The sequence below is a fragment of the Chelonia mydas genome, chromosome 1, assembly GCF_015237465.2.
Source record: "Chelonia mydas isolate rCheMyd1 chromosome 1, rCheMyd1.pri.v2, whole genome shotgun sequence".
Taxonomy (NCBI): Eukaryota; Metazoa; Chordata; order Testudines; family Cheloniidae; genus Chelonia; species Chelonia mydas.
The window spans coordinates 97,235,143-97,261,980 of NC_057849.1; the positions used below are offsets into that span (position 1 = coordinate 97,235,143).

Consider the following 26,838-nt stretch of genomic DNA (forward strand, 5'->3'; position numbering starts at 1 on the left):
CTCTAATGAAGAGTAATACAGCAGGTATCCCCTCAACATCGTGGAAAAGGGTTCTACTCAAAGTATTTCTTAGTTCCCAAGAAGAAAGGAGGCTGGAGACCCATTCTTGCCCTGTGTCAACACAACATTCTTGTTTGCAAACTGAAATTCTGCATGGTTACTTTGGCATCAATAATACCATCCCTAGAAAAAGGCACACAGTTCACAGCTCTTAGTAGATACTTTCATGTGGACATTCATACCTCTCGCAGACGATCCCTCAGGTTTGTGGTGGGCCCCCACCACTATCGGTACAAAATGCGCCAGTGTGGGCATTCACAGAAATGTTCTGAAAAGTAGCAGCTTCGCTCAGACAAGGTGACACCACCGTCTTCCCATACTTGGACAACTGGCTTCTGACTGGCAGGTCTTGCCTGGAAGTCTCAACATTAAGCTTGTTGCTGCTCCTTTTAGCATCCCTGGAAATCAGTGTAAACATGTAAAAATCTACCTTGTCTCCAACACAGACCATATAATTTATAGAGGCGATATTGGATTCAATCAAGGCGAGAGCCTATCTTCCCAGGGACAGATTTCATGCCATAGGCGCTCTCATAGACCTGTTTACACACAATTCTTGAACATCAGTTCGAGTGTGCCTTGCTCTCCTGGACTGTATTGTGTCATATATTTATGTAACGCCATTTGCCAGACTCCACCTTCGTTGCCTGTAAGCTTGGCTATAAGCAGTGCATATACCGAGCAAGCATTAGCATGAATACCATAGTAACAATTCCTTCTGAGGTGAGGGCCCCTCTGGCATGGTGGAGAGCCCCTTGATGTTTGTGTGACATCACCCTATTGGCAATATACCTCCCAGGCACCCAGAATTCACTGGCCTCACTAGTGGCAAAATGCCTGCTGAGGCTGTTGAGTGGGAGTTACCTGATTCTGTAGTAAACACCTTCACTGAGTGGGAAACCCACACTTGGGAAGTGGAAAATAAACTGCTCCAGTGAAAGCCCAAGGTCAGTACTCTAGGGCCAATGCAATACTCCTACCTTGGACCAATCACTTTGGTTATGCCTTCCCTCCCATCCTGCTACTATCTCGAGTTCTACAGAAGTTCGACTAGACAGGGCACAAGCCATCCTCATTGCTCCCAGGTGGCCCAAAGCCAGATAATTTTGGTTTCCAAGCCTCCTCCAAATGTCATCCTGTCCACCTATCAGCATTCGGACCTGTGTAGATCTCCTGACCCACAAAAGTGACAGGGTCAGGAGTCCCAGACCCCATGCTCTTCAGCTTGTGGCTTGGTATTTGGATTGTCAGCGAGCCTAGAATACTCCTGCTCTGAAGCGATACAGGTCATCATTAACAGTAACTGGAAGGACTCCACTAGAAAATACTGCCTGTCCAAATGGAGGCAGTTCTCTGTCTCAACCCAGCAAAGCCATATATCCCCAGAGACAGCAGATATTTCACTATTTTGGAATATCTTCTTGCCCTCAAGGTGATGGGCCTCTTCCTTAGCTCAGTGCACTTTCATCTGGCAGCAGTTAGTACGTGTTGTCTGCCAGTGGAGAGTTACTTGATCTTCAAAAACCTGGCTGTTACCAGGTAGGTAAAGGGCCTGATCAGAACCTTTCTGTCAGTCAAGAAACCAGCACCTGACTGGGATCTTGATTTAGTGCTCTCCATACTCTCTGAGCCACACTTTGAACTGTTAGCTATGTGTTCCATGTCTCACCTGTCAATTAAGTTTGCCTTCCTCATTGCCAGTAGGGTAGGTGAACTTAGAGTGTGAATGGTTGACCCACAGTACACTATGTTTCATCAGGTTAAAGACTTGCTGTGACTACACCCCAAAATTCATTTCTGAAACTGTTTCAGAATTTCACACAAACCAGTCAATTCACTTACCTGTAATTTTCCTGAAGTCCCATCCCTCTAGTGAGGAGGGGAGACTTCATTCCGTCGAGGTGAGATGAGCATTAGTATTTTACTTCAGAGAATCATGTAGACTGTTTGTTGTCATAGCATAACACATATGAGGTTAAGCTGTATCCTCTCAGAGAATCTCCATGTGAATCTCTGTATGTATCCTACTCTATCAGTTAGTATAGCTTCCTCTCCCACATGGGGTAAAGGCTCACTCTACAAGGGCACAGGCAGCCTCAGTAGCATCACTTCAAGAGATACCTCTGATTTATATTTGCAAGACATCTACATGGAGTTCCATCCACACATTCATGAGACATTACTTGGTCCAGAACACCTTTTGCATCCTCACACCCTCCTCCTCTCTGAGTACTGGTTGTCAGTCACCACTAGCAGAATACTCTCCAGGACCAGGACTTGAAGAAGAAAGAGAAGTTACTTACCATATTGTAACTGGAGTTCTTTGAGGTGTGTGGTCTCTATCTGTATTCCACTACCCATCCTCTTCCCCTCTGGTTCAGCTCGGGATCTGATTTTCAGTAAAGAAGGAACTGGCGAGGCGGTCAGTCCGCCCCACCCCTTATGCACATGAGGAGAGCTGGGGCACAGACATGGGCCAACAGACTCTGCTTGCAAAAATTCTCCAGTGTCTGGCGCAGGAAGCACATGCATACCCCCAGGGGAATACATATCGGGACCACCCATCTCAAAGAACTCCAGTTACAGTAAGGTAAGGAACTTCCCTTTATTGACTGCCCCTGAGACTGTGACACAGTTTCACTTTAATTTTGTTAAAATCTGGGATAAATGAGGGAGAAATATACCCCTTAATCTGTGGAAGATACTGTTTCCCTCTATTTCTGAATGTATATTGTTTCTAAGGACGAGGCACGGTGACAGCACATTAGGCATCGAATTCCTTTTGACAAAGAATTAATTATATGGAGGAAGAAAAGCCTTTGTGGATAACTTCGGGAGTGTATGACCATAAGCAATCTGGAAAAATAATTCATATATGAATAACTTAGTATAATGGAGACTACTACTATGCTAGCAGTAGTTCATTCAGATTTTGTAATGCTTTCTTCTGTTTTTTAGGTATGGCTGGATCTTTTGAAACCTATTATGAAACAGATTAGAAGTAAGTGCTTTCTTTATGTCATTTACTGAATCAGTCCAAAAATAGTTGAATTAGATTAGTGGTTCTCAAACTGTCAGTCGGGACCCCAAAGTGGGTCGGGACCCTATTTTAATAGGATCACATGGGTTGGTTTAGACTTGTTGGGGCCTGGGACTGAAGCCGAAGCCTGAGCCCCACCGCCCGAGGGCTTCAGCTTCGTTCATGGGTGATGGGGCTCAAGTTACAGGCCCTCCTCCCAGGTCGGCGAGGCTGGAGCTTCCCCCCCCACCACCACCTGGGGGGCTGGGGCTGGGGCTGGGGCAGGCTCAGACTTCGGTGCCCCTCCTGGGGTTGTGTAGTAATTTTTATTGTCAGAAGAGGGTCTCAGTGCAATGAAGTTTGTGAACCCCTAAATTAGATGAAAGGTGCTCTCTTAATTAGAACATTAACTTTATATTTTGTTTGGGTTTTTTTGCCATCAGATGTACACCAATAATATATATTGTGTGCTATTAAGTTGTAGTCATAGTGATATTTTAAAATCAAGCAGTCTAGTAATTAAAATTAATCTTTGGTAGCCAACCAATACTTTTGTTTAATAGCTAATATTTATACATGCACACAATACACCTTTGACCAGTGTTAGAGTTTATTACAATAACGAGGAAAGAATGCAATTTCAATGTTACCGATTTACATTTATGTATAGCCTGCTTAAGTTGTTGATAATATCCCTTTGATATTGAGCGTACTGAGTCAATTTCTACCGAACAGAATAATAATCATCATGTTTCTGTATTTAAAGTGTTTTACTTTTGTCATTTCTGGTTTTAAACTAAACTTTGTGTAGAAACACACATGGGCGGTTTATTCCAAAGCCCGTTGAAGGAGCCAGACAGTGACAGATTTTAGAAAGTTGTTTCAAGAACTAGAGGTAACAACTTTATTTCTAGTGGCATCAAGGTAGGACTCGAGGATGTGGAGACGGAATATATGCTGAAAGAAAGAAAGGGATTAACAGAAAAGGTGGTTTACTTAAGAGTGCAAAATTGTCAGCAATATTCAGGATGGAGGAAGAGAAAGGGGGAAAGAAAGAGAAGGGAGTAGAGAAAAAGACATTAGTGGGAAGGTGTTTAGGCTTCCTTTTATGATCTGTTAAACAAAGGTTATTAACTGATCTGAGGAACATCAAAAATACTAGCAGGAGACACAGACTTAATGCTTATTATTTGAGACTTATTTCTGTATGAGAATGTTCAGACTGTTACAAATGTTTCATGAATTTTCCTTGATCTCTTTGCTAGGACCTAAGCATGTTATCGTAAAATTTGTGGTGAAATTCTTTCCACCAGATCATGCTCAGTTGCAAGAAGAACTGACAAGGTTAGTGATTCTGTAATTCTGCTTTTTAATTCCTTAATGGATGGCAGTGGGGAGGAAAATGGGAAGCACCAGAAGATGAGGGCAGGGGGTCTATCTAAGTATCCCTTCCATTATCTCTCCTCTCCTCGGGATGTAATTCATCGGAGCACGCTGTGCAAAGAAGCACCAGGGAGATGTGATGCAGGAGCCCACCATTTCTTATGCAATGCAGCAGGAGGTTTCCAGGAGGAGCAGTGGGATAGGGGAACTAGCCAAACTCCCGTACTTTCAGTCCCTAGTGGACCTGAGCAGTAAAGGATCCTGGCCCCCTTGAGAACTCCTCTCCTTGAGACCATAGCCTGACTATCTGGCAAAAGCTGAGGCTGCCCAAGTGCAGCAGCTGGACCACACGATCCCATAATCCTTTTGAACTCATAAGATTCACAAAAACGGTTTTATGACTGTTGGGGATGTGTGTGTGGGAAAACCGTGAGGGAGCGGAGCGAGTAGGATGAGGTATAAGAGGAAACAAGGGAGAAAACATATATCTACTATGGTTAAATTGTGTACTTAGATATGTGCTTAATTTTTTATTCTCATTAAAGTGGTGATTTAAACTTTATTCAGTTTGTGAAGAAATACACGCTAGCTCAGTTATCCTTCTATCAGAAAAAGAGGAATATTCCTACGTATATGTGTGTAGAATCATAGTATTATGGAATATCAGGGTTGGAAGGGACCTCAGGAGGTCATCTAGTCCAATCCCCTGCTCAAAGCAGGACCAATCCCCAACTAAATCATCCCAGGCAGGGCTTTGTCAAGCCTGACCTTAAAAACCTCTAAGGAAAGAGATTCCACCACCTCCCTAGATAACCCGTTCCAGTGCTTCACCACCCTCCTAGTGAAAAAGTTTTTCCTAATATCCAACCTAAACCTCCCCCAACTTGAGACCATTACTCCTCTTTCTGTCATCTGGTACCACTGAGAACAGTCTAGATCCATCCTCTTTGGAACTCCCTTTCAGGTAGTTGAAAGCAGCTATCAAATCCCCCCCTCATTCTTCTCTTCTGCAGACTAAATAATCCCAGTTCCCTCAGCCTCTCCTTATAAGTCATGTGCTCCAGCCCCCTAATAATTTGTGTTGCCCTTCGCTGGACTCTTTCCAATTTTTCCACATCCTTCTTGTAGTGTGAGGCCCAAAACTGGACACAGTCTTCCAGATGAGGCCTCACCAATGCCAAATAGAGGGGAATGATCGCGTCCCTCGATCTGCTGGCAATGCTCCTACTTATACAGCCCAAAATGCCGTTAGCCTTCCTGGCAGCAAGGGCACACTGTTGACTCATCTCCAGCTTCTCGTCCACTGTAACCCCTCGGGCCTTTTCTGCAGAACTGCTGCCTAGCCGCTCGGTCCCTAATCTGTAGCGGTGCATGGGATTCTTCTGTCCTAAGTGCAGGAATCTGCACTTGTCCTTGTTGAACCTCATCAGATTTCTTTTGGCCCAATCCTCTAATTTGTCTAGGTCCTATCCTATCCCTACTCTCCAGCGTATCTACCACTCCTCCCAGTTTAGTGTCATCTGCAAACTTGCTGAGGGTGCAATCCACGCCATTGTTGAGATCATTAATGAAAATATTGAACAAAATCGGCCCCAGGACTGACCCTTGGGGCACTCCGCTTGATACTGGCTGCTAACTAGACATGGAGTCATTCGCTACCTGTTGAGCTTGATGAGGTAGCCAGCTTTCTATCCACCTTATAGTCCATTCGTCCAGCCCATACTACTTTAGCTTGCTGGCAAGAATACTGTGGGAGACCATATCAAAAGCTTTGCTAAAGCCCAGGAATAACACCTCCACTGCTTTCCCCTCATCCACAGAGCCAGTTATCTCGTCATAGAAGGCAATTAGGTTAGTCAGGCATGACTTGCCCTTAGTGAATCCATGCTGACTGTTCCTGATCACTTTCCTCTCCTCTAAGTGCTTCAGAATTGATTCCTTGAGGACCTGCTCCATGATTTTTCCAGGGACTGAGGAGAGGCTGACTGGCCTGTAATTCCCCGAATCCTCCTTCTTCCCTTTTTTAAAGATGGGCACTACATTAGCCTTTTCCCAGTCTTCCGGGACCTCCCCCGATAGCCATGAATTTTCAAAGATAATGGCCAATGGCTCTGCAATCACATCAGCAAACTCCTTTAGCACCATCGGATGCAGCGTATCTGGCCCCATGGACTTATGCTTGTCCAGCTTTTCTATATAGTCCCAAATTACTTCTTTCTCCACAGAGGGCTGGTTACCTCCTCCCTATACTGTGCTGCCCAGTGCAGTAGTTTGCTCTTGTTCGCGAAGACAGAGGCAAAAAAAGCATTGAGGGCATTAGCTTTTTCCACATCCTCTGTCACTAGGTTACCTCCCTCATTCAGTAAGGGGCCCACACTTTCCCTGACCACCTTCTTGTTGCTAACATACCTGAAGAGCCCCTTCTTGTTACTCTTAACATCCCTTGCTAACTGCAACTCCAAGTGTGATTTGGCCTTCCTGATTTCACTCCTACATGCCCAAGCAATATTTTTATACTCCTCCCTGGTCATTTGTCCAATCTTCCACTTCTTGTAAGCTTCTATTTTGAGTTTAAAATCAGCAAGGATTTCACTGTTAAGCCAAGGTGGTCACCTGTTATATTTATTATTCTTTCTACACATCAGGATGGTTTGTTCCTGCAACCTTAATAAGGATTCTTTAAAATACAGCCAGCTCTCCTGGACTCCTTTCCCCTTCAAGTTATTCTCCCAGGGGATCCTGCCCATCAGTTCGCTGAGGGAGTCAAAGTCTGCTTTTCTGAAGTCCAGGGTCTGTATTCTGCTGCTCTCCTTTCTTCCTTGTGTCAGGATCCTGAACTTGACCATCTCATGGTCACTGCCTCCCAGGTTCCCATCCATTTTTGCTTCCCCTACTAATTCTTCCCATGTTTGTGAGCAGCAGGTCAAGAAGAGCTCTACCCCTAGTTGGTTCCTCCAGCACTTGCACCAGGAAATTGTCCCCTACACTTTCCAAAAACTTCCTGGATTGTCTGTGCACCGCTGTATTGCTCTCCCAGCAGATATCAGGGTGATTGAAGTCTCCCATGAGAACCAGGGCCTGCGATCTAGTAACTTCCGTGAGTTGCCGGAAGAAAGCCTCGTCCACCTCATCCCCCTGGTCTGGTGGTCTATAGCAGACTCCCACCACGACATCACCCTTGTTGCTCATGCTTCTAAACTTAATCCAGAGACTCTCAGCTTTTTCTGCAGTTTCATACCGGAGCTCTGAGCAGTCATACTGCTCTCCTACATACAATGCAACTCCCCCACCTTTTCTGCCCTGCCTGTCCTTTCTGAACAGACATGAGGTTCAGAATGCGGGAGCCGGTCAACGTTTTTTGTTGAGAAAGTTTTCAGGCTGAAAAATACAGTTTAATCTAAACCAAAATTTGTCATGGGAACATATTAGGGCTGTCGATTAATCACAGTTAACTCACGCGATTAACTCAAAAAAAATTAATCATGATTTAAAAAATTAATCGTGATTAATCGCAGTTTTTAATCTCGGTGTTAAACAATAGAATACCAATTGAGATGTATTCAATATTTTGGATGTTTTTCTACATTTTCATATATATTGTCTTCTGTGCTGTAATTGAAATCAAAGTGTATTTTTTTATTACAAATATTTGCACTGTAAAAATGATAAACAAAAAAATAGTATTTTTCAGTTCACCTCATACACGTACTGTAGTGCAGTCTCTTTGTCATGGAAGTGCAACTTACAAATGTAGAATTTTTTTTGTTACATAACTGCACTCAAAACCAAAACAATGTAAAACTTCAGCACCTACAAGTTCACTTAGTCCTACTTCTTGTTCAGCCAATCGCTAAGACAAACAAGTTTGCTTACATTTACAGGAGAGAATGCTGCCCTCTTCTTATTTACAATGTCACCAGAAAATCATAGAATCATAGAATATCAGGGTTGGAAGGGACCTCAGGAGGTCATCTAGTCCAACCCCCTGCTCAAAGCAGGACCAATCCCCAATCAAATCATCCCAGCCAAGGCTTTGTCAAGCCTGACCTTAAAAACTTCCAAGGAAGGAGATTCTACCACCTCCCTAGGTAACGCATTCCAGTGTTTCACCACCCTCTTAGTGAAAAAGTTTTTCCTAATATCCAACCTAAACCTCCCCCACTGCAACTTGAGACCATTACTCCTTGTCCTGTCCTCTTCTACCACTGAGAATAGTCTAGAACCATCCTCTCTGGAACCACCTCTCAGGTAGCTGAAAGCAGCTATCAAATCCCCCCTCATTCTTCTCTTCCGCAGACTAAACAATCCCAGTTCCCTCAGCCTCTCCTCATAAGTCATGTGTTCCAGACCCCTAATCATTTTTGTTGCCCTTCGCTGGACTCTCTCCAATTTATCCACGTCCTTCTTGTAGTGTGGGGCCCAAAACTGGACACAGTCCTCCAGATGAGGCCTCACCAATGTCAAATAGAGGGGAACGATCATGTCCCTCAATCTGCTCGCTGTGCCCCTACTTATAGATCCCAAAATGCCATTGGCCTTCTTGGCAACAAGGGCACACTGCTGACTCATATCCAGCTTCTCGTCCACTGTAACCCCTAGGTCCTTTTCCGCAGAACTGCTGCCTAGCCATTCGGTCCCTAGTCTGTAGCTGTGCATTGGGTTCTTCCATCCTAAGTGCAGGACCCTGCACTTATCCTTGTTGAATTGCATCAGGTTTCTTTTGGCCCAATCCTCCAATTTGTCTAGGTCCCTCTGTATGCTATCCCTGCCCTCCAGCGTATCTACCACTCCTCCCAGTTTAGTATCTTCTACAAATTTGCTGAGAGTGCAATCCACACCATCCTCCAGATCATTTATGAAGATATTGAACAAAACCGGCCCCAGGACCGACCCCTGGGGCACTCCACTTGACACCGGCTGCCAACTAGACATGGAGCCATTGATCACTACCCGTTGAGCCCGACAATCTAGCCAACTTTCTACCCACCTTATAGTGCATTCATCCAGCCCATACTTCTTTAACTTGCTGACAAGAATACTGTGGGAGACCGTGTCAAAAGCTTTGCTAAAGTCAAGAAACAGCTTATGAGAACAGGCATTTGCATGGCACTTTTGTAGCTGGCATTGCAAGGTATTTACGTGCCACATATGCTAACATTCGTATGCCCCTTCATGCGTCAGCCACCATTCTCGAGGACGTGCTTCCATGCTGATGACGCTTGTTAAAAAAAAAATGCGTTAATTAAACTTGTGACTGAACTCCTTGGGGGAGAATTGTATGTCTCCTGCTCTGTTTTACCCGATTCTGCCATTTATTTCATATTATAGCAGTCTCACATGCTGACCCAGCACATTATGTTCATTTTAAGAACACTCACTGCAGATTTCACAAAATGCAAAGAAGGTACCAATGTAAGATTTCTAAAGATAGCTACAGCATTCGACCCAAGTTTTAAGAATCTGAAGTGCCTTCCAAAATCTGAGAGGAATGAGGTGTGGAGCATGCTTTCAGAAGTCTTAAAAGAGCAACACTACTATGAGGAAACTACAGAACCCGAACCATCAGAAAAGAAAATCAACCTTCTGCTGGTGGCATCTGACTCAGATAATGAAAATGAGCATGCGTTGGTCCGCACTGCTTTGGATTGTTATCGAGCAGAACCTGTCATCAGCATGGACACAGGTCCTCTGGAGTGGTGGTTGAAGCATGAAGGGACATATGAATATGTAGGGCATCTGGCATGTAAATATCTTGCGACGCTGGCTACAACAGTGCCATGAGAATGCCTGTTCTCACTGTCAGATGACGCTGTAAACAAGAAGCGGACAGCATTATCTCTGGCAAATGTAAACATTTGTCTGAGCGATTGACTGGACAAGAAGTAGGACTGAGGGACTTGCAGGCTCTAAAATTTTACATTGTTTTGTTTTTCAGTGCAGGTTTTTTTGTACATAATTCTACATTTGTAAGTTCAACTTTCATGATAAAGAGCTTGTACTACAGTACTTGAATTAGGTGAATTGCAAAATACTATTTCTTTTGATTTTTTTACAGTGCAAATATAAAGTGAGCAGTGCACACTTTGTATTGTGTTGTAATTGAAATCAATATATTTGAAAATGTAGAAAATATCAACAAATATTTTAATAAATGGTATTTTATTATTATTTAACAGCGTGATTAATCACAATTAAGTTTTTTTTAATTGCTTGAGAGCCCTAGAACATATGAATTCTGATGAAAAAATTAATTCTATGGCAAAGGCCATAATGACTCGTTTTCTTTCATTTCAGTCAAAAACATTAATTTTTTTTTGTTTCAACATTTCTGATTTTTAAATTTTTCAGAATATTTTTGTTCTACAAAATGTTGATATTTCAGCTCTCTGTTCTGATCCAGAACAGAAACTAAGTTTGAAATGTTGACATTTCCCGTGGAATGAAAATCTTGGTTTCCAAAAGGTTTCCTCCTATCTGTGTAATCTCCTTTATAAAATCCATCCCCACCTTGGTGTTCCTCTGCATTTATTCCTGGCTTCTTTTATATTGGTAAGTGCACCATTGAGCAGAAAAAAAATATTAATCCCTTTTCCTGGCCTTGAAATTGAAAAAAACCCAAAGTGTTTATTTGAAAGGCCGGCTAAAAAATTTTAGAGGACAGGACTAACTGAAAACTCCTAATATTGTGTGACGAGCAGAGAATTTCCCAGCTCTGAATATATCAAACTGAAAATTCAGTAGCTTAGTATGTGTACTGTAAATAGATTTTAGTTTCTCTTTTTGCACCTAGAGACATGATTCTGAATCCTGATTACTTTTTTTTTTTTTTTTTTTTTTGGTGGTTAATTTTAAATTTGCAGGCTAAGAATCTTTTATGTGAATGTTAAAGCGTATGTTTGGGACAGTGTCATTGCTGAGAACACATCATACTGGGGGGAAAAAAGCACTAATGTGAAGTTTGCTTGGCTGTGAAAAGACTTGGAATGTCAGACTATGCCTGTATCTTTTAATGGGTTTCATCATTGCTAGAAAAGGAGAGGACCTAGTGTTGGTTTTAAAAGGAAATTGATGTAGAGCTAGAATACATCATTTTAGGTATTCTGTCTGCCATGTTTGCACAGTTCTAAAATCTAGGGGCCATAATGACACAATTCTAATTAAGATTAGCTACCACGTGATGTACGGTATATTCAGTTAGGTTAGAAAAGCTAATTTGCCATCCTCTCTAGCTGTGTTTCTGTCTGTCTTCTTCCCTTTCTCCCCTGGTAAACTGCTCCAAAAGGTTACCTTCTTGCTGGACCCATTAAAATCCAGGCTAAAGTAGACAATATTTTAGTCCTAGATTTATGGATTTTACTGCTGAGTTTGTACTAGGGATTAATCTATTTTGTCGTTTTCCTCTGTGCTGTGTATATAACTTGTGTAATTCTAAATAGTCTGCAATAATCCAAACCAAACCAGCATGATCATTGTACCAGCTTCTGTATCAGTGCTGATTAACGTCTCATTTTCTACACCCTCACCTGGAGCTATTACTTTGCTTTCTTCTGACAAATACAATATTACCGGTGACTTTTCTCATGATAAAATTCTTCTGCATGATCTGAAGTAAAACTGTTCTGAAATGTCTACATATTAAAATCCGATGACAGCTACTAGATGGCATAATAAGCCGAGGCCAGTTATCTAGTAATTCTGTGTTGATTTTGTGTGGTACTACTGTCCTAGTGGGAACTGGCATCCCCATGCTATCAAAATGCTCATATATATAAGCAAGATTTAAAAAAGGAAATAAAATCATACAAAATGACCGTGCTTTCCGAAAGAAGCATCCCATAGTGTGCTCTTTGGCCCAGATGTGTAATGCACATGTTTTCATGTGTGAAGAGGGGAGAGAAGAGACACTTCAGTAAGAATGTAAACATCTCTAGTTTTATAGCTGTTACGACCCAAAACTGGTCCATGGTTTGTCTTGTGCACAGCTGTGATATATCACAAGTCCACTGTAATCGCTTTCAGCCTACCTCCCTGTCTATTTTAGTTAATCCTTGTTTGCTTTGTAATGTCCTCTGATCATCAGTTTATTAAATAGTGAGTTTTTTAACTGTACTCTCCTGAGAATATGCAAGGCTATAACCACAAAGCACAAAATGGCACCTGATTTTATTACCAGCTTTGTCTGAGCTAGTTCACAGTAAGTGCCATCCTCCCTAGAACCTTGCAAGCAAAGCATACTATTTGAAATAAACAAAATATGTGGATGCAGCATTAACATGGCATTGTTAAAATCACACACTGCATTATCAAAATATATGCAGTTAATTTGGTGATTCTGTTTCAGAGAAAAGAAAGCTGCTGTCAAGTTGCACCCTTCTTCAAGGTACAATAAGTTTTGCCGTTGTGCTTCTATGGAGTGCTCACTCTTAGAGCTCGGTGAAATTTTTCAGAGACCTATGTAATTTGCCAGAAATGCAGTTTTAGTCTGCCCCGAACTACTCACAAATTTGAATAGTTTTGGACAATTTTTTCCCTCCCATCACTTAGATGCAGTTCACAAAATGAGTGGTGGTGCCTTCCTTTATTATCTTTAGCTCAGTAGTTAGGGCACACTGTGATGTGAGAAACCTGGATTTAGTTCACCACTCTACTGTATAACCTATATTCAAGTGGTTAGGGCAATTCCCCCTTTTGCCTGGTGTGGTGAAGGAATTTGAACATGGATCTCCGACACTGCATGAGTGCCCTGACTGCTGGGCTCTCAGATACTCTGGGGCATGGTTCTCTCAGTCTCTCCTGCTGAAGCTGTTTCATATTGTATAAAATACTTGAATAGTCATTGGGTCACACAGGGAGTGTGAGAGTGACTCTTTAACCTGGTGGCTAGGACACTCCCCTGGGAAGTGGAAGACCCGAATTCAAGTCCCTTATACAAGTAGTTAATTATACATAGTAGAACAGCTGCAACAGGAGAGATTGAGAGACCTGCCTCAGAATACCCTATGGCCCAGTTATTAGGGTACTCTCCTGGAAAGTGGGAGATCCAAATTCAAATCTCTTCTCCGCATTAGGCAGAGGGGGAAATTGAAAGCAGGTGAATGCCTTAACGGCTGGATTACAAGTTATTAGAGGATGGCATCTCTACCGTCTCCTCTTTGGCCATTTTGTGAATCTTACCCTTCATTTCCTTTGATTTTTTTTTAAAAATGGCCTGGAAACTAAACATTTAGTTTGACCTAAAATGACTTTTTTTTTCTTTCTTTTTTTGATTTGCCAAATGATTCATTGGTTTCAATTTGAGTCAAACCAAGTTTTTTGCAGTTTTTTGGAAACAATCCAAAAAATCAGTTATTTGTCCAAAAATTGCTTGAAATGTGGAAAATTTTTATATTTATATTTTTCAAATTTAAATTAAGCAAATTCTCTTCATGTTTTTTCTTTAAGTTTAAAAAAATGACTTTCAGGCTGACAAGAAGCATAGTCTTCTAAGGAAAAATCTCTTAGAAAGCTATGGAAAACTGAAACTAAAAACTCACTGGGTTTGTAAAACTGTTTTGTAATTTTAACTAGAGTGCTCACTGCAATGTGCTTGTAGAAACAAATGAATTATTATAGCACCTTAAAAACATGAGTTAAAGCTGTCACAGCATGTGTCTCAGCACATTTGTGCTTACTAGGAAGTGTACTGAAGCAGATGTGATAGCAAATTCACTGTTGACTAGGGGTCACCAAATGAAATTAATAGGCAACAGGTTTAAAACAAACAAAAGGAAGTATTTTTTCACACAACACACAGTCAACCTGTAGAACTCCTTGCCAGAAGATGTAGTGAAGGCCAAGACTATAACACAATTAAAAAAAAAAAAACTAGATAAGTTCATGGAGGACAGGTCCGTTAATGGCTGTTAGTTTGGATGGACAGGGATAGTGTCCCTAGCCTCTGTTTGCCAGAAACTGGGAATGGGTGACAGGATGGATCACTTGACAATTACCTCTTCTGTTCATTCCCTCTGAGGTGTCTGGCATTGGCCACTATCAGAAGACAGGATACTGGGATAGATAGACCTTTGGTCTGACCCAGTATGTCCATTCTTATGAAGTCAAATTGCTCTGGGTGTCCCAGTGTATCTTGTTTTATCTGCAACTGTCTTGTAGATTGAAAGCTCCTCGGGGCAGACATTGATTTTTACTAGTATCTTGAACAGTATCGAGTGTGTTGGTGGCACTTAACAGCTGGTGGTGATATGAAATCTTCAGAGAACTATTTTGAAACTTATGGAGACAAGAAATAGAGATTTTAAGTGAAATGTTCTTGATTATATTTGCTGTTTGACTAGTGATCAGAGAAGCAAGGAATGTAAACTAAAATGTTTTTTAATTTTTTAAAAAGAAAGTACAAACAACTGCATTATAAAAGATTTAAAAGTGTTAATTTTCCAAACATTTTGTGGGGATTTTGATGCAGGAGTTTCTGGTGTTAATACTAGTCCTGTGGCTAACTCTGTGTCCCTGTTTGTTGCTCTGAAAATGTGTCCATAAGGATCTGGTTTATACCCACTAAAGCAAAGAGATGCATAATGAAGAGAAAAATCGGCAATATCTGAGCCTGATTCTGCAAGCCTTCTGTGTTCAGAACTCTAATGGAAATCTGTGAGCTTTCCATGCCTGGAGGTCTGACAGGATCACATCTGCTAACCGTATTGACTTTTTATCTTATTGTGTGGCAGTATTACACAGTTGCTCTATTGTGCCTTTGTATGGATGAAATTGTTATATGTGCATCCTTCAGAGGAGACCCTTGAGAGGAGGGATTGTCCAGTGGTCAGGGTATTGTCCTGGGACTTAAGAGACCCTGATTCAGTTCCCTGCTCTACCAAGCTTGTGACCTGCTTGTGACCTTGGGCAAGACACTAAGACTCTCTGTGCCTCACTTCCCTTTCTGTAAATGGGGATAATAATGCTTCCCTAACGTGCAGAGGTGTTGTGAGGATAACAACATTTAAGATTGCGAGGTGATCAGATACCATAGCTAGATAGAGATGTTTAATCAAGGCCTCACTCCTCATTGTCCGGCTAGGAGGGAGGAGGACAGGAGACACTGGATATGGTTTAAGTAGACCACAACTTTATTCCTAAATGTCAGGGAGTCCCTGGCGGATAAAAGCGCTCAGTGCGGGTAAGTCCATACTCATTTACATATGCATATGGGGAAGCTGCTGTCAGACGTCCCCCTGCACCCATCCTGGTCCCCAGCCAACCTGCTGCTGGGATCTCACCAACCCCACACTTGAATGAGGATTAAGGGGGCTATAAAAGAGGGGGGTTGGCTTCCTGCCATACTCATCATAGGAGTCGCAACCACCCTCCCCCCCCCCCCCCCCCCCCCCGTTTCCTCTCCTTTAAAGGATACCTCCTTTATGCTTTCCCAGTCTATTTTATCTGATCACCGTATCCCTTATCTACAGAGTATCTATGCTGGACATCTGCCACAAAGAGCTGCCAGCAATTAGCTTGGTGCCCTCTCCCCGCACACCTAGCTGGGTTCCCAGAAATCTTCTAATGCCCCTTTTAATATCAGCCAAAAACGTGTCAGCTCCCAAGTCTGACAGTAGAATCCCATCATTCCTGAATAATTCTGGTGCCCCGTATGCTATGTCTGGATGAGAAATTATTAACCCTCCTATGCAACGTATGAATTTGGCTACCTCCCTATTCACATACTTCCTAGCCTTGCTGACCTAAGGGGGCTTCACAGTTCCCTGCCACACTCTATGTTGCAACGAGTCTGACCAAATAACTTTTATTCCTGGAAAAAGTTCCAGGATCTGCCCCAAATCCTGCTTAGCTCCAGTCATTATGTCCACCCCTTTACATGTTCCCAGATTATTTTCTCTGAGGTGAACCACATCCTTTTTATTAGCAAACTCCTTTCCCCAAATGACCATTGCAACCAAAATGGGGGGGAAATTCCAGAAATGTTTTATTCTGCACTACCCCTTTTTGTATCCAGGCAGAGGGGCATTGCTGGGCGCACCACCTGCCTGGGTAAAATACCCCAAAACCTGTACCTCCCGAAGCATCCGAGTAGATCTGTAAATCAGCCTTGAACATCCATTCCTCCCTCCACAGACACTCCGTTAAAATGAAACTGTTCCAACATCCCCAGGTCTGCCTTTGTCTCTCCAGTAAATCTTATAAAATGGTGAGGTCTGGCTATGCCTGTGGTGACCGCTGCAAGCCAGGCACAGTATGCCTGCCCCAAGGCACCACCTGCCAGGCAAAGTGAAGATGCCCAATAATAGATTGTAACTCATGGAGTAGTGTAACCTGGCTGGCTGCTCTGCTTCTCCTAATCAAGCCCCTAGTAGCTCCTAAAGCTTATCCTGCGGGGCGAGTCATATACCCACCAGAGTGTCTAGTTCAATCCCCAGGTAGGTCAGTGTAGCAAATGACCCTCTGTTTTTAACTTCTCTAGGGGTACCCCCAATTTTTTAGGCAGAGCCTGTCCATCAGGCTAATACACTCATCTGAATTCACCTTGCCTACAAACAAAAGTAATGTACTACCTGCTGTAAATCTGCTTCCTGCATCACTGCCCATGGTAGCACTGTGCTAAATTTTTCAAATGCCAAACAGGATATTGCACATCCCTTGGGCACAGCTTTCTCAAAATAGAATTGTCTTTTGAAAGAGAAATCCAAAAAGTTCAAGTCAGAAGGTTGCAGCAGTGGAAAATCAGACTTGATATCACACTTGGCCATCAGCGCCTCAGGCCACAAGACCTAACCATGTGCACAGCCTCATCAACAGAGGAATAGCCAACAGAACACAAGGCTGGGTCTGTTCCATCATTAATTGAGCTACCCCATGCATATGACAGGTGATGAATTAAGTGATAATCACCCAGAGCTTTCTTTGGCACCAAGACTAAGGGAGAAACACGCAAGTTCTATATAAGTAGATGATCGAATGGACCTGCCTATTCTCCTTTAATTCTTGCATAATCTTTTTCTTTACAATATAACCCACTCCCACTAAGGACTTAAATTTTTTTGACATTACATGACTTCTTTCCACCATAAAGGGGATACTAAACATTACAGTAAACTCATTCAATAAATATGCTACATCCATCTTATTACGGTAATCTCAATAGAGCACCCTTAACACCTCCAGTTTATCTGGAGGTGGTGTTCTTGTCCAACTCCCTATTTTAAGATCCCCCACCACACCCTTTCTCTGTGCCTGGGCTCCATATCCTGCTCCTGACCCCAGGGGTCTGCGAGCGGCACAGGACTTGCCTCCCACACTGTTGTGGCAATTGCGGGCTGAATGGGCCCCAAAGTGCATTTCACATGCCTGAATTTGCAGATGCGATGAAAACGACTGCTTTCATTAAAGGCCTAGCAGATGTGATTATGAGCCTCTGGCAGGCTTGCTGCAGAATGAACAGGCCATTGTTAGTGTGGAAACCAGGACTTCATAGTGTCATCCACTCTACCACGGTGTATAATGCGGTATGTCCCATCAGATCCCAGTTTGTGTTGCAACGTTCAGTCTAAACAGTTCGTCATAGTGAAACCAAGCCATGCCCCCAAACGTGTTCTATGCCCGCCTGATTATATGCATCTATTTGAACAATGCTGGGCTTCTGTCTGGATAGGCCTCTGCAGTAACTCCAGCGTAGATGAGGAAGGCGGCTTCCCAATTTTCCCAAGCTCTAACCACCCATGACCAGTTGGCTATCTCATGGCCCTGCTTGCTCTGCCCTGGCTTACTGTCTGTCAGCACCTCCCTGAGCAACAGTGATGACATGTCTGCATATTCACCTCTCTCAAAATTTTATCTTTTAGTATTACTGAGAAGGTGAACTCCCATTGTCAGCCACCCCAGCATACCCACACTCATGACTGACCATCGGAGCACCCTCAGTGCCCTGTAGCCCCCTAGCTGGCCCTGGGGCAGCAGTTCTGTCCTGTGAATTCACGTTCCCTATCAGTGAGTGAGTTGTAGGGTGCTTATAAATCACGCCCTAGTAAGGAGTCTGCCATGTCTGCCTGTTGCCTGCCTCCCACGCTCAAGCCCATGCTGAGTTTCCATTGTTACCACTTCCAGATCCCCCCACACACACCCACCCATTGAAGCACCCAGCTGCTGCAACAACTAAAGGTTGGCTTGCAACAGCTGTGAAATGCCGTTAGCTTCTGTAGAAGGTGTGTGTAATCCAGACATCCCAGACAAAAGTTTAGGATAGCAGATCCCCGCCATGGCCTATTTGCTAGTTCTGCTGCCCCTCTAAGTTCGGTGGCTGCTGCCTTCTGGTAGGGGAGGTGACCGCCCTCTCCTCCCCCACTTAGGTTCCCCTAGAGTAAAAGGAGCAAAGTTCCCTGAACCCCACAGAGGTCCCCCCTACAGACACCCATTGCAGCATTGGATGGAAGGGATTCACTTTCACAACCTTCCCCTACAGCCTCCACCTGGTGCTGGTCACACTCACCCTGGCCAGTCGTGTTGCTGTCCTGTACTGAAATCTGTTCATTCAAATGTCCTGGCTCTGGGTGACGCACTACTAAACTTTGTGGTGCTGTGGACACAACTTTGGAAGCAGCTTCCCAGTCAATTCGCTGTTGGCTCCCCCACCCAGGAATGCCTCTAGTTCACCACTGGGAGTGTTTACTTCCCCAGGCTGCCCAATACTTCCCAATAGAGGGGAATCCATTTGGTAGACTGATAGACTAGCCTGGGATCTGCTCACTCTGGTCCTGGGTTCAACCTCTTGCCCATGTGGTGAGAATCCCAGCCCTGGCTTCACAGGACCCCTCGAGCCCCACTCCATCCCCTCTGAGCTGAGTTTGGACCTCCCTCCCCCATCTGCTCTAACACACCTGCTATGGCCAGCTGCAAGAGGGGTCCCCATCCCTTTCTTACTGGTCTGCCACAGCCCTGAACTGATGAGTTTGAAACACCCTCCCCTTCCCCTTCTCCTACAAAATGCCTGCTTCCACCCTGCTGGCTGGAAGGGGGAGGCTCCCTCTTCCTCCTCCCTCCCTTCCCGGTTCTCACCAGTCTACTACCATGTGGTGCCATGACTCTGAGAGAGCAAAGTTTGCTGTGCTGCTGTTCCTGCTGCTCCACCTGGTCCAGGTAAAAGAAGGCTTTTCCTGCACCAATGTGCACCTAAATAGTCTCCCCTCTCCCGCAGCAAGTCACTCTCACACTCAGCCATCTATCTATCCCCTGAATGGGCCACATGCCTTTTCCTACAAGCCAGACAGCAGCTGCCACCACTTACTATGCTGTGAGATCATTCTCTGGTAGCTGCGTAATTGGAAGTTCCATTGGCACCTTACAAACAGTAGGAGATAACTCCACTCCAGCGCCTTATCCAGCATTCTTTCTTGACAAAGTAGGCTCCAGTGTCTAGGGCTGCTTGTTAAACTGTTGTTGAGCACATAATGGCGACCATGTTTTGTCTATGCTGTCATTTCAGTTCCCGTGCTCATTACTTTGTACAGACATTTAGGCTGTCTTGGCTATGAAAAGCAGCTGCTATGTAAAACTCTAAAGACTAACACGTTATTGTTATGCTTTATTCAGTCTCTATAACTCAAGAAATTCAGATCACTTGTATAGATTCCAACAGGCAAAAGGTACCTATTGCCAGATTATGAATCATCATGTTACTGCTTTTTTCCTTAGCTCTTTGTATGTGACTTTCTTCACTTTTGTGTTTGCAGGTACCTGTTTGCATTGCAAGTGAAGCAAGACGTGGTAGAAGGCAGGCTAACATGTAATGACACCAGTGCTGCACTCTTAATCTCACACATAGTACAGTGTAAGTTCTGCTTTTTTCCCCTCCTTATAGAAACAGAAATGAGTTGGTGGGCAGGAGATGCTTTGTCAGGCTGTTAATCAGTAGTTGCCTGTGAACATATCTTCAGCATGTTATACTGTACAGTACAGCATAAAAAGGCTTTACAAAGGCTACATGTTTTGTATGGCACTGTGTGTGTGTGTATTTATATACATTTTATTATTTCAAGTAAAGAACAGGTGCTCAGAAATATCCTGGGCATTGAATCTGTATTTTGTTGTTTGTTTGCATTTTCAAAGAGCTGTGCTTGACAGCCTGCCAGGACTCTGCAAGGAGCAGTTTCTGCAGAGTGGCAAATGGGTTGAATTCTTCAACTGAATTCCTGTTTTGTTTTATAATTTATATTTAACTTTTTAACATGTCAGTAGAGTATAAGATTCCTGGAGAGCTGTGTAGTGTCTAGAACAGAGTAAATAAATATGCTTAGAATGACCCACTAAATCATTGTCCTGATAGAAGTGATAGGAGGAGAAAAAACAATAGCTTTTTACTTGTTTTTATACAGACACATGAGAAAAAAGAATGTTTGTGCAGATTATACTTTCACTCATATCAGCATGTCAAAACTACTTTTGTCCTCCAGATATAAAAAGTAATCACTTAAAAGGGAATTCTTTTTTTTCCATTTCAAGAATTTATGAAAACCCATATCTATAATAATGTTATGAAAATCGGCTTTGAAGGATATATAGACTGTGCCAGAAATGTTTAGCCATAATAGATCATCACTTTGAATTGCCATTGTAAAATTCAGCACTGCATATTTGTACTCACACACAGCCAAACATAGATAGAATCTTAGTTAACAAAAATTTTCAAAATTCTTTAGAGGTATATCCCTGGTAAAGATGGGTAGATCTCTCTATTCTGTGTTGCAGGTGAGCTGTTTCTTCCCATTATTACTGTTTAGACCGAAAGCATATGCCAACAGCTCTCCATTCACTTTGGCCTCCAGTGACCTGTATGACTGAGCAGTAGTGAGAGACAAAATAAATAAAAAGAGCAGCCTCAGTGAAATTCTATATCCCTGGGACCCTTTTGAAGCTGAATGTTTTGCAGCCCAGACTTTAAGGGGAAAAAAATTCAACCTTTAAAAGGAAAAAGCTTTTCATATGTGGTTCCAAAAGGGACTGAGTCTCAACAGAATTGTAACAGAAGCAGCTGGTGAGCAAATACATAACTTTTTATTTTCTCAGCAACTGTGTTTACGCTTCTCAGGAAGCTGGGAGGAGTTTTGCCCGGAAGGTCAGTCCCTGCCTTCTGACTTCAGCCATGAAACAAAGCAGAGTTTATGGCCAGCTCCAGCTCTAACTGAGAGGCTGTAAACGTGAAAAGAGAGTTCTTCTTTGAATAATTGTCCCTCTGGGTGCTCCACTTGAGATGTGCATGTGCCCCTATGGTGGGATCCCTGTGGTACAACCTTGCACTGGGGTAGCTCTGCGCCCCCTTAACTCTCCAGCCTGGGCTTTTTCACAATGCTTTGTTAGTGATAGGCAGAAAACCCCCTCCAGGTGCTGCTGTCACTCAACACAACAGCATGTGGAGCCCCACACCCAGCTAGATTGCATGAATGCTCCCAAAGCCACTCACGAATCTGACAGAGAAAGACACCAGCCCATTCTCCCCAGCTTCCCAGCCTTGTATCCCAGAGCTATACCATCTCGCCCAGGTCAGAAACCTGACCAGTGTAAGTTTATTGTAATGGGTAATAATGTAGATGTAGAGAGGACATGCACCAGCCTTTGTATCTGAGCTGAGATTTCCCAAGCACTTCAGCCAAACCACACTGTTTTAAGTAAAATATAAAACACACTCATAAATATAAAAAATAAATAAATGTAAAATATAAAACTCTACAGAAAGATAACGTTTAAGTGATTTATAAGTGGCAGGCACTAAAGGTCAGAGATAGTTACCAAAAAAAGAAAAAAGTAAGCATACAGTCTAAATCTTAAACCCTGTTAGACTAGGTTGTATTTGGATCAAGCAATTTTCTCACCCCACTGGATGTTACAGTTCTTAATACACAGGCTTACCCCTTTTAAGCCTGGAACCAGTCTCCTCAGTTCAAGTCTTTGTCTTCCCAGCATTCTTGTTGCTTCCAGCGTAGATGGGGAAGGAGAAAGGCCAAGGCATGATGCCACTGTCCCCTATTTTGTATCCTCAGTCCATGTGCCTGGAAAACACTAGCTCAGACATTTCCTGGTGGGCTTTGCTGAGTCACAGGGCTGAGCAGTCCCCCATTGTGTGATGCTTGGGCAGCCCTGTTACATTATAGTAAATCCCTTGTTTACAACTTCCCTGCTGATTAATGGTTGCTTAACACCCTCCTGAGAGTGGAACACCATCTACCAGTAGAGACTCTCAAACTTACAACATATTTCAGCAACAACCATACAGCAAAATTTCATAACTTCATACACACTGAGCGTATACATATTTGGACAGAACAATTGGTTTCATCAGATCATTACCTTTCATATGATAACTTACATGGCATACTTTATATGAAATATATCAAAGCTATAAGATGGGTGAATATGAGAGTCCCAGAGGGCTGCTTTGAGGTACAGAGCGCCACAGCTCCTGATCGGAGATTTTGGGTAGCAGTGTCTGCATGGTCTCCTCCTGCGTACTCTGTACTCCATTGTGCTCTGATCAGAGGGCATGCAAGGCCATTCCAATTCCTTCTCAACTGCTCTGCAGTGTCTGGGATAGCTTACCCCTAGTCCTAGCTACCTTCCGTGCATTATTCTTAAATTTTTCATCTTCATTATCTTTTTTTTTTTTTTTTTTTTAATTTTTAACTTTCCTTCCACAATTTTCGTGTGGATTTTTTGGGGGAGGAGGCTCCTCCCTTCTTTTTGTGGTCCCCCACCCATAGGGCCTCTCTGTTGGTTGGAGCCTTCTATTCCTTTCTTCTTGATGGGTACGCCCCAAGCCCCGAGTTTTAAACCCTGTCATAGCTGTAGAAAGTCTTTTCCCTTCACCAGTGGTCATTCAAGCAGTCTCTGCTGTCTGTGGGGAGACACATCCCTTCAAGGTTTCAATCTCTGCATAGGATTTGGGAGTAGATCCAGGAAGCTGAGCAAAGACAGATTTAAGCTTCTCCTCAGAGAGACCCTCCCGCAACTCGACTCCCCATGATGATGCCCTGCTAGAGCCAGTGAAAACAGTATGACAGTCACCAGCCGTTGTCCCGTGCACTTTCAAAAGAGCAGACAAGAAATATTATGTACCCTCCAAGGGTGCAGAATAACTATTCACCCATCTTGTCTCGAATTCCTTAATGGTTGATGCTGTAAATAAAGAAAACAAACAGCACCATTCCAGACCCAAACTACACAATGAAGAGCATAAATGGCTGGACCTTTTGGGGCCTAAAAGTTACTCTCTGTCTGCTTAGGATTCAGGGAAGCAAATTACCACACCCTGAGTACTAAATACAACTACACAAACTACAATAAATTCATTCATTTTATTGAATATCTCCCACAAGAACAAAGAGGCCAGTTCCATGCACTCCTTACTGAAGGACAACTAGTGGCCATGGCCTCATTACAGGAATCTTTAGACGGAGCGACACAGCATCCTATTCTGTGGCAACAGTCATAATAATGTGCCATGTGTCCTGGTTTTAGTCCATTGGTATCCCAAGGGAGATCCAGAACACATTGGAGAATTTTCCTTTTGAGGGCCCCAAACTCTTCAGCAGCAACCTGGATGAATCCTTCCACTCCTTAAGTCTCCAGAATGACTCTGCAATCCTTAGAAATCTATACTCCTGCAACCAAAAAAAGTTACAGCAGATCACAAACCGCCCAAAGGTCCATCCCTCACCTTCCCCAGTCCAGTTTCAAACATATAACAAGGCTGGAAAACCATCTAAGAAAAGGCCAAAGTTTCAAATGAAAAGACCATCAACCTCCATCTCTCAGGTCACCCGGCCACCAGTCTCCACCAAGTGACCATTTGGATATATTGACGAGAACCACGATCACTCTGCCATCTTGATCTTGCACTGTACCACTTCTCTACTTCCCACTTCCCACCTTATGGGGGATTATCGTTTGCATTTCAAACATTCAATGGAACAAATCACATTGGACATCAGAAAAAAGAACGGAGTACTTATGGCAAACTAACAGACTCCAACGAGAGACTGCTGAATTGGAATTAATTTGCAAACTGGATACAGTTAACTTAGGCTTGAATAAAGACTGGGGGTGGATGTGTCATTACACAAAGTAAAACTATTTCCCCATGTTTATTCCACCCTCTCCCCACTGTTCCTCACACGTTCTTGTCAACTGCTGGAAATGGCCCACCTTGATTATCACTACAAAAGGTCTTTTCCCCCCTGCTCTCCTGCTGGTAATAGCTCACCTTACCTGATCACTCTTGTTACAGTGTGTATGGTAACACCCATTGTTTCATGTTCTCTGTGTATATAAATCTCCCCACTGTATTTTCCACTACATGCTTCTGATGAAGTGAGCTGTAGCTCACGAAAGCTTATGCTCAAATAAATTTGTTAGTCTCTAAGGTGCCCCAAGTCCTCCTTTTCTTTTTGCAGATACAGACTAACATGGCTGCTACTCTGAAATTGGACATAGAGTACACCATTCACTTCAGCTCTATCCCTCCCCACCACCCACCCTCCCTGTCCCTCTATAGGGCCCATTTCACCAACGTCTCCGAAGACAGGAAGTGAAATCCTTTCTAGAACTGGGGGTGGTTGAATCAATTCCCTCTCCATACATAGGGAGAGTATTCTACTCCAGATACATCCTCATTCCCAAGAAGAAAGGGAAATGGAGACTGATCTTGGACCTCCGAATATTGAACACATTTATTCAGACTCAGACACTGAAGATGGTAACCTTAGCAGCAATTATACCGTCCCTAAATCCAGAGGATGTGTTAGAGGCCCTCAGCCTCCAGGATGAGTACTTCATAATGCATCCATCTCACAAACACTTTCTGCTGTGTATGGTGAATCAGGAACATTATCAATATCAGGTACTTACATTCGACCTCTTGATTACCCCGAGAGTCTTCACAAAGGTTCTTCCAGTGGTGGCTGCCCAGCTAAGAGAATTGAGAGTGGTGGTCTTTTCCTACCTATACAACTGGCTCCTCAAAGGCCAATCCTACGACAAGGTATAGTCAGCAGTCAGAAAGGTTCTAGTCCTGTTCAACACACTGGAACTAAGACTCAACACAGAAAAGCCCACTTTGATACCCACTCAGTGTATCAAGTTTATAGGAGTCACCCTGGACTCCTGAACACTCAGGGCCTACTTACCATTAGATTGATTCATCACCTGGCTTCAGTTACGTCCTCAAACATCAGCAAAAACGTACCTGCACTTGTTGGGTCACATGGCAGGCTGCACATTCATGACAACTCATGCAAGATTATGTTCCTGGTGCCTTCAGGACTGTCTGTATGCCCAAAAAGCACAGCCTAAACAAACGAGTATCCATTCCCCAAAAAGTTCTCAAGCCTTTTGATTGGCGCAAGGATCCCTGCTAGACTTGTGGGTGAGGTTCTTTTCATTCATCCATCCTCCACAGAAACCATAACAGCAGACTCCTCTCTGATAGGATGGAGTGACCACCTTGAAAACCTTACAGTACAGGGCAAGTGGACCCCTCAGGAATCTGCCTTTCACATCATTCTTCTTGAGCTTAAAGCAGTTTGGTATGCATGCAACCCGTTTTCTACCCATAATCAAAGATTATCCAGTCAGGGTCATGATGGATGACAGAACAACCATATATTACATCAACTGCCAATGAAGAGCAAGATCCCTATCCTTGTGTACAGAAGAAGTAAAACTTGGAAACTGGTGCATAGCCAACCAGATCAACATCTCAGCCACATACGTACCTTGTCTATAGAACACCATAGCCAACAAGAAATTTTTGCCAAGAGCACAAGTGGGAACTGAGCAATCTGACCCTATAGGAGATATTCTTCACTGGGAGCTTCCCAGAGTTAGACTTCTTTGGAAAATCATTCAACAAGACGTTTCACAAGATCTACTCAAAGGGAGGACATGGCTGCAATTGCCTAGGAGATGCTTTCCTTAGTTCATGACCACGATCCCCACTGTATGCATATTTCGCCCATCCCCTTACACTGTTGCTTCCCAAAGTCCTAAAAATGATAAAACGCAGGCGAAGTGAAAATCATCCTGATAGTGACATCCTGGCCTGAACAGGTATTGTTCCCAGATCTGATTCACCTGTCACTTTTTCAGTAATGGAGATATCCAGACTTGCTGACTAAAGAATCAGGGAAAACTATTTGCCCCAATCTTTCCACACTACCTTTCAAGGCCTGGCTCCTGGATGATTGTTGGGCATAGAAATGGATTGCTCATCTGAAGTGCAGAATATGTTGTTGAACAGTGGGAAACCATCCACAAGGAAGATCTTCATAAAGGGAAACCACTCCAGTTCAGGTGCATCCAGCATGGTTTGTCTCCCTCTGATT

At 43.3% G+C, this 26,838-nt stretch overlaps 1 protein-coding gene across 9 annotated transcripts in view; it reads left to right on the forward strand.

Moving 5' to 3' along the window:
- Positions 1 to 26,838, forward strand: part of FARP1 (FERM, ARH/RhoGEF and pleckstrin domain protein 1) — a 329,042-nt gene that overhangs the window by 204,937 nt on the left and 97,267 nt on the right. For all 9 annotated transcript variants that reach the window (XM_037896136.2, XM_037896146.2, XM_043534898.1 and 6 more), the window contains 3 exons: positions 3,019 to 3,061; positions 4,345 to 4,423; positions 20,197 to 20,294. In XM_037896136.2, the coding sequence (XP_037752064.1) occupies positions 3,019 to 3,061; positions 4,345 to 4,423; positions 20,197 to 20,294 (220 nt within the window). The remainder of the gene's footprint in view (positions 1 to 3,018; positions 3,062 to 4,344; positions 4,424 to 20,196; positions 20,295 to 26,838) is intronic.